Source organism: Sylvia atricapilla, chromosome 16 (assembly GCF_009819655.1).
Source record: "Sylvia atricapilla isolate bSylAtr1 chromosome 16, bSylAtr1.pri, whole genome shotgun sequence".
In the NCBI taxonomy this organism is placed as follows: domain Eukaryota; kingdom Metazoa; phylum Chordata; class Aves; order Passeriformes; family Sylviidae; genus Sylvia; species Sylvia atricapilla.
The window spans coordinates 8,156,743-8,168,448 of NC_089155.1; the positions used below are offsets into that span (position 1 = coordinate 8,156,743).

General features: G+C 41.7%; 1 protein-coding gene across 2 annotated transcripts in view; it reads left to right on the forward strand.

Annotated features, from left to right (window-relative positions):
- DNAJC5 (DnaJ heat shock protein family (Hsp40) member C5) overlaps positions 1-11,706 on the forward strand; it is a 29,325-nt gene that overhangs the window by 12,004 nt on the left and 5,615 nt on the right. For both annotated transcript variants that reach the window (XM_066330810.1, XM_066330809.1), the window contains exons 2-5: positions 2,738-2,806; positions 7,621-7,757; positions 9,981-10,194; positions 11,259-11,430. In XM_066330810.1, coding sequence (XP_066186907.1) covers positions 7,651-7,757; positions 9,981-10,194; positions 11,259-11,430 — 493 coding nt within the window. In that variant the 5' untranslated portion in view covers positions 2,738-2,806; positions 7,621-7,650. The remainder of the gene's footprint in view (positions 1-2,737; positions 2,807-7,620; positions 7,758-9,980; positions 10,195-11,258; positions 11,431-11,706) is intronic.

Consider the following 11,706-nt stretch of genomic DNA (forward strand, 5'->3'; position numbering starts at 1 on the left):
TCTCTTGGTTAGAGGAGGAAAGGGTGCTGAGCATCTTTATGTTTCCAGTATATGGGGAAGATACAACAGTACATAAATTGGATTCCAATTTGCAGGAGAAATAAGGCAGGAAGAGCTGGTTTTGCTATGAGCAAAATGGTTGCAGGAGCATGCAACCTCCCCGAGCGAATTTCTTCCTTCATGTTACAAAATTTACCAGTTTTAATGTGGTGTTGAATTCAGTTTGCATTTGTGTAGCTTTGCTTGTTTTTATCTTCATCACTCTTTAATCTTTTTTCTTCTAATTTTCATACTCATTTCTGTATTTTCTGATTCTTAAACACTTATATATTCCTCTCCCCAGACTTCCTTCTTTCTTGTGTGTGTTGCTGAACAGGGTGTCACGCACTCATGTGGATTTTGGACTCTCTCGTTCCGTTTTCCAGCATCTGTCCTTTCATCTCTGCTTTTGTTTGCATTGTGAATATCATGTAATAAGGAGGGGAGATATTTACAAGTAATTACAAGCAGGGTATTATGTAGAGCTCTGGGTCAGTGGATCTGGCCTGCTGAATAATGAGATTGGAAGGAGAGATCAAAACATTCCTGAGTCACTAAATTGGAATTGCCAGTTGCAACAGAAACTGAGGGAGCAAACCCCTGGTAAATGCTGGGCTGGCTCAGTGCTGGCAGGGAGGAGGCACTGGGGAAGGGAGGATGTGAAATAGCTGGCATGGGTTTCTCATATACTTTGATTTTTACAAGAAGCAGTTTCCTTGGGAATTTATTTTTGTCTGGTTTGGTTATTTTCAGCTGTAAATCAGGCTGCCTGCTTTAATGAAGCTTGGTATTGGCATAGCTGTGAGACTGAAGGAAATATTGCTACTTGCATCCATATTAAGACAACACTTCACTGTATGTTTTGAGTTTCTACATGGCTGGTTATTATATTTATAAGTGCTGTAAAAGTACTAACTTTTCTGCTGATGGAGTTTTGATGAGGCCTGAGCCAGGATCTTGTATTTGAACCTTCTATCCACACATCATTGTGTGATATTTGCATCATTATATGCCAAATACTGACCTTAGCAGGATAGCTCATTTTTTCAAAGTAAATTTGTCTCCAAATTACGTTTTTACTTTGCTTTTTTTCCTCCTGTTCTACTCATATTATTTCCATAAATTGAACATAGTTTGACTGTCACATACTTGGATCTGGGCTTGCTGTCTGAAACAGAATCAGTGGCATAATTAGAGGTGGTCTTCATTTGGGTAGGAAGCCAAAATTCTGGTTGCCAACATCATTAACAATCTGCAGCTTTCTATAAATGCTTAAAGAATGTTCTTGTGGATTACTTTTTAATGAAGAAAGCTTTGGGCATAGAAGCTGGGAGCTTCTATAGCTTCACAAAATAGGACATTCCCTGCAGAGTTAATCCACCTCCTAGTGTTGCACAGGCTCTGAGTGGGAAAGTTTAACTCCCTGCCTTTCATTATTGAGGAAAAGTCCTTTGCTGGTTCCTATCAAAGGAACTAAACAGATCCATTAACAATAAGCTGATTATGGAGTTGTTGGTTGGTTCATTCATACCCACTTAGGGATGTGTTGCTGGATCAAGCAGCTTCTTACAGATGGCACCAAGCAACTGCTGTGGGCAGCAATGCCAACAGCTCCCTGGGTGTATTCCCAACATCTCTGTTTGCCATGCTGGAACCTTCCAGCCCATGAAAGGCCTAATTATTAATTCAATGGAGAGTTTATTTCTCAAGTGCATTCAGACCTTGTTCTCTGAAAGCTGTTGAAAGGGTTTGGATGACTATTAAGCGATGGCTTTGCCAGGTAAAAGCTGCTCTGAAGTTCCACTCATGAGGTTTATTGTTCAGTCATCTAATGCATAAGTGACTTTGTGATTGGTAGTGTGGGTTGGATGTGTCTTGTACCTGCTTAATCAGAAAGGTATTTTAATCTGTTGCAGTGATTTTCCCTGATTTTTTCCTTAGCACCATGTAGCATTTCCCAGGCTGCTCTTGCCCCTTTGCTCTGTTATTTCCATGTGATGGCTGATCTGGAGCCTTGACTGAAAGACTGAGTGTGTGCTGCTGGGTCATCTCAGGTTCTCTCCCTCCTTGTGCATCAAAATGAGACTGGCTTTTTCCTTTGGGTGATCTGCTTCAGGATGAGGGAATGCGAATTGGATGACACCACAGTTTTCTTGATGGAAATCTGTCCTGGCAAGAGGAGCTGGTGTTGCTCCCCAGAGCAGGCTGTGCCTGCTGCTCCAGTGCCAGAACATGGGGTCTGTGCTGCTGAGCTGCTTTACAGCTCTCTCTAACAGCACAACTGATTACCAAGACTTGAAAAACACGCTTCTCGTGTTCTCAGTGCACAAATATTCACAAAGGTGTAAGTTGAAAAAGTCGAAAGTCTTAAACAGATAATGGTTATTAGAGTTTCTGTGCGACTGGGTAGGTGTGTGTCTTTCCCATGATAAAAGTTGGGGAAAAGAGACTGAAGCTCTGATTCAAACCATAGAGGCCCTGACTCTATGTTTTTAAATATTTGCCATTATTATTTTGACAGTTTATCAATTCTAAAGACAACTATTTACATTGTGGGGACTTACTTTGTACTTGTGGTACAAATATTTATAAAACACTTCTGTGGTTTTTTACTGTCCAATAATGTGATAATAATTTATCAGTGAATCCTCAACTTCAGAACTGGTGAACAACTAATTTGATTTTGTTTTGTCTTTAGGAGAATCAGTTTTAGAAGTGTGTGACGGTTGTTATCACTTACCTTAGAATATTCAAAAGTAGACACCAGGTGAGTTCTGGATTTTTTTATTTCTTGAAGCTTCTCATTTAAATGCAAAGTATTGCTGAAGAAACAAAGTTTCCTATAAAAATCTCTTACTATCTCAGGAAGGCAAGGCTAAAACACCTGATATTTTTTGTGGTAACACAGTCTATGCTTCTCTCATCTCCTCTTTAAAAATGGTGGGGGTTTTTCTCCTTTGAAAAATACCAGATTGTGAGGACAACTCTAAATGACTCTGAGACAGATGGACAGGAGGTGGAGGCCAGTGGTGCTTTTTCCTTTCTGTGACAAATCAGTATTTACTGAAGTTCTTTCAGGCTTGGTGTTTTTATTTAGACTTTTACTGGTAAATACTGGTTAGGATAGAACAATTCAGTTCTAGATTAACACTTGTAGTTAATTTTCTGCACTGGAAATCTTTGCAAAGCTGGAATCTTAGCTTTAACCAACATTATATTTTATCACTTAGCAGCAATGCTTTGTGGAATCCAAATCTTTCCTAAAATACTCGAGTGCTTCCTAAAGTCGTATAATAAAGCATCAACTAGACATTATTTTTGTAAGAGTTGGCAAAACATTTCCAAGCTAGACTCTAATAATCTTTTAATATGCCCTTAAAACTGTAATTGTAGAGGCTTGACAGCATTCCTGATAGTTTGATTTACAGACATGTGCAGGGTTGGGCTGAGCTGGGACAGCAGCAGCCTCCTCCTGTCCAGCACTTCCCTGAGTCTGTCTGGGTCATACCTTCTGGTTCTTCTTTTCCCTTTTGGGGATTCCTCTCTTCTCTGTGTTACTGGTGGTATTTTGGAAGACTGGGAGGATGTTGTATACTGGTTTTAACCAAACTCCTTTGCAAACTATATCCATTAAGGTTAATAACCTGCCATTATCCTGTGTCTAGTGGGTATCATTCACTGTGTCAGGAGGAGGTGGATTTGCTCCTTTACAGTGGGGTTTCACTTTCTGGAACAGCTGTTTCCAACCAGATTCCCCACACTGTGTGTAGACAGTTCACTGTAATGCTGTAGACAGCACCTGTGTACAGGTCTGTGTGTTGGCATGTGCATTCAGGGAGTGATTTTATTTTTTTATTTAATTTTTAGGAATTTAAACTGATGAGTATACAGGCATTGAGAAAATTAGAATTCTAGAGATTGTGGCCCAGCATCCTGCTGTAATAATATCTTTAAAACTAACCTTGTTTGGTGTCCTGTGCCCTTTTTGATTTTGATCAGTGGAGGTGAATAGCCACAACTCCTTCCTGGAGCAGCCTTTCCTCCAACAAAGAAATTCAAGGGACAGCAATGCCACAGTGGTACTGGAGTATTACAGTTTCCAGAGGTTTCTTCTTGAATAAATACTCAATGCTTTGGCCCTGGAGGGAGATGAGAAGTACTGCTGTTAGTCTGCTTCCAGAGGCTAATGACATCAACATATTGTGGGTATTGTCCATGGAATTGGCTTTCCATTGCTTTATTTCAAGGTAGCCCTTCCTAGATCCAGCAGTGGTGGTTCAGTGTTGTCCCAAGCACCTGCTGTCTGTGTGGGCAGTGTCAGTACCTCCACCCTCCATTCTGCCACACAGCTCAGCATGCTTTCTTGGAAAAATATATATCCCCCTCACTGAAATTCTTTGCAGCATCTTGCAGTGGATCAGATGGAGTTTAATTCCTCCTTCCCTGTTTCTGGCCACCACATCTGCTGTCACCCTTTTCAGTGCAGCCATTTTTTGGGATGTTCTGTGAGTATTTAATTCCCTAAACTGGCAGAGAACTATTGATTTTTTTTTCCCTTGGCTGTAATAACACATTGCCATTTTAATGAGTTAAATACATCTTCCAAAAGGGTCAGCAGACCTGGCAAAAACTGAGGTATCACCAGTTTGATGAAACTTGATGGGATTCTTTTGGGAAGCTGAAAAGCAAATTAGTGTTTCTAAGGCTGAATTTTCCATGGATGTATTTAGAACATTAAGGCTGACTTCCATAAATAACCTGCCAGGTTTAATCTGAGTCTTTTCAGCGAGGTCCTGAAAGCAGTTGCCTGTTGTGGTAGAGCTGATTGAGGCAGGATGTTGTGGTACTCAGATGGTTAAACACTCTGCTGGTTAATCCAGGAGATTACCTTTCTCTAGAGCCTTCCCAGAGAAACCTCTTCAGGGCATCCTGCTTGGTTAAAAAAGGGAGCAGATGGCTTGTTGTTGCTGAACACAACAGTTTTTAAAAATACAGGGCAGCTTTCAGGATTGTGAATTAGAGCCACGTGTGAAAACAGCAGGAGAAATGACACTCGAGTTTAGGAAAACCTGGAACTTAAATAACTTGCACCTTTACTGTCTGTTTCATATTTAAAAAGCCAAAGGTTGCATTCCTAGTAATAATACTCCTCTGTTCCCTGAAGGAAAAAGCTTCCCAGATGAATTCTCATCACTGCCTTGTCCTCCACTCTTCTGCCAAGGCCAATGTGTCCATTTCAAACCAGTTTGGAGAAATAAATGCTAACACCCCTTTACACCAAGCTGTGGATCCCCAGCACTGTTCAGATGGAAGTAATTAAGGATGCAGCAGTGTGGAATTGTATCCCTGTGCCTGCAGACTGATAGATACTGCCTGGGTCAAACTGAATTCATTTTTATTAAACAAATTGGCCCTAATTTAACAGTGCAGATTTTGTTAAGCAGAACATGGTGTATGGCTGTGATCTGCAGCATCTGTCACCAAGGCCACGTTGGATTGATGTTACAAGAAGCTCGTTATGCTTAAATGGAGCTGCAGCTTTTAGCAAGAAAGTCCGTAATGCCCTGAAAACTCCTGTTTGAAGCAGTATCTTCTTCACAAAGGCTGAATCAACGTGCAAAATTTCAATCAGGTTTTTCCCCCCCCGGCCTGACTTCTCAGGTCCCTGTCCAAGAGCAGCAGTGACAGACACTCCTTGGCAGGGAGCTGCTGGCAGGGGCCGGTGTGCAGCAGCTGCAGGGAGGTTCCTGGGAGGGTGGGAGAAGTGGTGATGGGCACAGAGCAGGAGGAGCGGAGCAGGGAGCCTGGGAAGCAGCAGGAGCAGGCTGGTGTGATTAGGTAGATTATCAGAGACACGTCAGGATCATCAGTCTTTGACCTCAGCTCCTGGGCAGAGGGGGCTGGGAGGCTGCCTTTGGGAAAGGCTGGCCCACAGGGTTGTGTCTGCTGCGTGCCTGGGTGCAGGGTTTCTTTCCTGAAATATGGTTTCCTTTCCCTGAATCAGATTATGCCCAAATAAGTGAGTTTGTGTTGTGTCTTGCAGCACTCGGTAATTTTCCTCCCGTACAGAAAGCTTTTGGTACTGAACAGTGTCCTTAAAAAGAGGATATTTTGTCTCCCTACCCACTCATTCACCTTCCAAATTTGGGGTGTAATTTGAATTTTTGGCCGAAGAATTAAAGTTTAGACAATTTATTATTAATAATAATAATTTATAGCATCCTATAGGAAGCTTTAAATTAAACTGGGTAGAATTGCCGAAGACTTCTTGTAGGAGGTTAGATGAGAGATAGGCTGAGCCAGTGTTTTCCAGTTAAAACAACTGGACCTGGTGCCTGGTGTTAAATGAATATAAAGTCAGAGAGGCCAAGTGGGGGAAAGAATCATCAGCAGGGTTTGAGCTGAACAAGGCAGTGGTGATGTGTCTGTCCACATCCGTGTCACTTGGCCCCCCTGGTGTGGGTGTGACAATTCCCATGTGCTGGGAGAAAGCAGAGGTGTGGTCACAGCTCCACCCAGGCAGTGCACGGGGTGAGGGCTGAGGGTGTTGCTTTCAGCCAGCCTTGTGAAAGCTGAGGTTATTAATTTGTTATACAAGACATAGGGTTAAATTAGAAAAGTCTGGTGCTTTAAATATCTTTTTCAAAGGCTGCATAATCTGCTGTGGGCTAATTGTAATGACATAATCCAAAAATAGCCAATAGTCTTTTCTTGGATGCTCATCCTGGCTGCAGTTCTGCAGCTCAAGAACAGCAAAGCTGATCTCAGGATGGGAGAGGGCAGAACCAGATCTGGTCCTGGCATGGCACAGGGGACACCTCTGGGGTCTGTCACATTTGGATGTGGAGCAGGAGGTTAATCCATGTTCAAGTATCATGATTTTAACTAGAATGCACGTTAAATGGTGGATCCACAAATTTAAATTATGAGAGAGGGGATCTCCTCTTAGGGCAGACATTCCCTCTTTCCTTGTGGAATGCACAGGCTGGGTCACATTGGATTTGTCTAAGGATTCTCTTTGACCTGGTGTTGCTAATAAAATGGGGGGCTGGGATTTGGGAATTGTGGGGAAGGTTGGGTTTTGGGTTTTTTGTTTATTTTTTTAATGTAATTTCTGAAATAGAAAATACATATAAAGTCAGTTACTCCTATGCCAGTGTGGTGCAAAAAGGCAGCCTCAACAGCAACTTCTCTGTTGCCATGTTGTTTCTATGGGTATTATCACAAATAAATTATCTTAATATTAAGACTAAGAAAGGATATGAAGTGACTTGAGAGATGTGTTATGCAGTACACAGCTATAGCCGCACCTCAGCTCTTGATTTGGGGTTTTTGGAAAGAAGAGTTGAGTATATACAGTGGGGATTCAGGGTGGCTGATGTGCCAACTATGTAATAGTTATTTTCACTGATAATTCACTGAATTTTATAACTTTTTATCTTCCTGTGAAAAGAACCTTTTCAAAGCACATTTTATAAAAGCTGAATCTTGGCATGTAGACTCCATTTTTGAGGACAATTTGCTTCAAGAGGTCTGTTATTTCCTTTGCTTAAGCATTTCTCAATCTTTCTTTTTTTGCAGGGGCCAGTTCTCTCCTCAGGTTAGCTCAAGATGGCAGACCAGAGGCAACGCTCGCTCTCTACCTCTGGGGAGTCGTTGTACCACGTGTTGGGGCTGGACAAAAATGCCACTTCAGATGATATCAAAAAGTCTTACAGGTAAAGCTTTGAGTTTTACACCTGTCCCAGTAGCACAAATGGCCTCAATTTGGTGTTCAGCAAATGGTCTATTGATGTAGGAGCATCACTTGGTTTATTTTGACTTTTTTCAAGGAAAATATGTGGGAAAAACAGGTGAAAACGTGGTTGCTTCTTGCAGAACGAGGTGTGAAAACATGCCTAGGCTTTAAATGTTTCCATCTTATATCTAGTAAGTTAAATTCTCAAATGTGCAGTCTTTGAAAGGTCCTTTCCTGAACTGGAGCAGAATTTTAAGACTGTGATCAGAGTTAAGCTCCTCCTCTTGTGCAGCCTTGTGTCCGTCTTAGGGGTAGCACAGATGTGCAGAACTGCCCTGCTGTCTATCATTTCCACTTCCTGCACAGGGAGAGAGATTAAAGATGCAAATAAGGATGAAAACAGAGCATCAGTAATTACTTTTTCCAGGAATTCTGTTCAAGATTTCTTATTCTTTGTGGAGTTATTAGTTTAAAATAAGATTTTTTTTCTGTATCTTTTTCCTTAAGAGTTGGACACAAGAAATGGCTTCACACTAACCAAATAAAAACTACAAAAAAAGAATCTTGTGACATCTTCCTTTCCATATTCCCCATAAATCTGCTTAAGGGCAGTTGCTGCTGTGACCAGTGGCAATGTGTTCGGCTTACACTAGAGGTCAGCATCATCTTTCCATGAAGATACTCATTGTCAAAATTGTTTTCCTTTGGTCTTTAACTTTTACCAAAGCTTTTTCCCTTCCAAAGTTACATACTGATGGCACCTACATGGTGAAGTCTAGAAATAAACCACATCCACACATTCTCAAAAATTAGCTTTATCTTCCTAAAAGTTTTAAGTGGAAGTTTGAAGAGTTTATTTTCAAGCAACTGGAAAATAATTTTACTTTCCTGGGGGAAATACTGTGAATTTTTCCTTTGGAGGAACAACCTCATGAGATCCTGGAGTGAAATGTGGCTGCTTCACACTTATCTGAACCTTGAGCTCATCTTGTTTCCTCTGCTGCTCCTTTATCATGTTCAATCTGAACATCCTTTGCTGGCCTGGGGGCTGTGGGGTTTGTGTATGTGTAGGAAATGGGAAATAAAAATATTTAATTATTGCAGCCTGACTAAACCCTTTCCAGGTTTATAAAACTTCCCTGTGATTGTTCAGCCCTCACTGAGGCTGAGGCACAAGTGGCAGCCATGGACATGATTTACTGGAGCAGCATCATGCACAGTGGAGTGTCCCAAGGGCACACTCAGGCTGGTTTTTAAATGCTCTGAGATACTTGCAGGCACATCCAAGTGCTTGCACATATCTTTGTTTTATGTTTGTCTGAACATTTCCCCACTGCAAAGCTGACATGTAATTGTCTGCAGACTCCTGTCTTTCTTATATACGTGACTTTGTGGTTGTTTTCTGTAGGAGGACAAGTACCTTTTGTGATGAGGGAGAACTGCCAGCATGTGGCTCTGTGTCATTTTTCTACTTGGGAGCACGAATTTTCTCTTCATGAGGAGGTGTTTAGCCGGTTATTTGCACTGATGTCTGTAAATAGTCTGGGCCATGTGAGAACTAGCACATTTATCAATGCTTTATCTGATTTTTTTTTTGTTAGTTGTAAGAGATCTAGCCTGATTAGAGGAGGTACGTTGTGATTTCCTGATATCTCGAAACTCAGAAGTGTTTTCTATTCTAGCAAAACTTGAACTGAAAAGTGCTTTGTTCCTCCACAGGAATTGGTGAATTAACCACAAGTGATCGTCTGTTCTATTTTTGTGTTCAGACACTGCAGAAGTAGCAGTTCAGACACTCTTCAAGCAGCTGTGGCAACTTGCTTTTATTTATTCTTTGGTGCTATACCTTAGACTTGCAGTGTGTCTTTGCTCTAGCAGGAGCAAAACTTACTGGTGGAAATTGCTGGAGCTGAGGATAAAAAAAACCCCAAACCTATTTTTATTCAATGTCTCTTATTTTTTTCCAGTGGATTTCTGAGGGTCAAGTCCAGCAGTCTGAAGTCAATCCTGTGAACTAAGCTAGACACTGCTGTAGCCTTTTATTATCATCTAAGGAAGAATCATCAGGGAAATTGAATCACAGATGAAGGAAAACAGTTGGAACTTGAAAGTCTCCCTTGAGTGGCAGGCTACAGAATTAGAAAAAAAAATCAAAAAAGAGGAAGCCAAACCCCAGGTTTTATTCTCTTTTTTCTTTCTGCAGGAAACTGGCATTGAAATATCATCCTGATAAAAACCCTGATAATCCAGAGGCAGCAGAAAAATTTAAAGAGATCAATAATGCCCACGCAATATTGACCGATGCCACAAAGCGGAACATTTACGATAAGTATGGGTCTCTGGGGCTCTATGTAGCAGAGCAGTTTGGTGAAGAAAATGTGAACACATACTTCGTGCTGTCCAGCTGGTGGGCAAAGGTAAATAAAAGGGCACAAGACTTATTCTGGATTGGTATTGGAAACTCTTAGAGAGCTCCATTTGATAACTGTTCTTGGTTTTACCTTTGGAAATTGCTGAATTTCTGACACCAGGTTAATTAACCTTCTCTTACTATGTTGTGATCTTGAGTTCAGAAGTATTTTTCTAGGAACTTCCATTGATACAGGTCTAATAAGCAAGACCTTGGTTACTAATTAAAGTTTGGACTCTTCTAGTGGATGTAGAAGAGATGAGAATTTGGGGGGTGTTCTCTGGTAATATCTGGTCAGTAATTTTGCAAAATGAGTCCTGACTGTGAACTTGGGCTCACAGAAAATCTCCTTACATTTCATTGCATGGGTTCATTTTTCTACCCTTTGCCAGCCTTGCCTCCATTTCTTGATCCCCCTAAGGAAGACAATAATTATATCGCCGTGCTGGTTTGCTATCTGTACAATTATTTTTTTCAAACAATTGCACAGTGACCTATAGGAAGACTTTAATTTAGTGCATTTTCACTGTGATAAGCACTTGACAGACCTGGCTTGGATCGTGAGGACATCATGGAGCTGCTGTCCCTCACATACTGGGAGCATCAATCCTCAGCCATGCCCACAGCCTTGGGCTGCTCCAAGTCCCTGCTGTAGGTACATCATGGCCTGTGCATCAGCTGGTACAGCTTAGTCTTTTCCAGGGTTATTTATGCAGGTTACAGCCTGTCCTCTACTGTTGTACCCCTGGATTTTAGTGTAGATGTGCTTATTAGACCTGTACCTTCTTCCAGATGCACCAAAATAGTCCACTTAACTTAAATTGTAGAAATTATTCAAGCAAACTAGGCTGGCAGCATTCACCTCAGTGTAAAATGTGGAGAACCATAGCCACTTTTGCACATAATTGGAAGTATTTCTCAGTGGTAAAGTGCAAAGCAGTAGCTACTAAATTCTGTCTCTGCACTGCTGTGGTTTTGCTCTCTGATTCTGTGTCCAGGTCTCACAAACTCTGTGGTCATGGCACAGTAGACACAGGTTATGACTATTTCTGTGTTTTCTGTCCTCTGCAGGCCTTGTTTGTGTTCTGTGGGCTCATCACAGGCTGCTACTGCTGCTGCTGTCTGTGCTGCTGCTGTAATTGTTGCTGTGGGAAGTGTAAACCGAAACCTCCTGAAGGTGAAGAGCAAGAATTCTACGTCTCTCCAGAGGACTTGGAGGCACAGTTGCAGTCAGATGAAAGGGGTAGGTGAAAACACTGTGAGCTCTCTAGGATGAACAGCAGTCCCTGCTGGAGTGCTCAGTGAGCTGGTTGAGGAGAAATCAAGTCATGGGATGTGGATGATGAGCAGGCAATGTTTGTGCCACGAGTTACTTGGGTGATGCTGACGCCAGAGATGAAGTTGCTAAAAGCACCCAGAGGGTCTTCACTGAACCAGCTTCAGGTGGGATCAGCTTCAGAGCAGCCAGTGACCATTATTATGTTCCTTCCACATCCTGGGGTAACATATGGATCAGCCA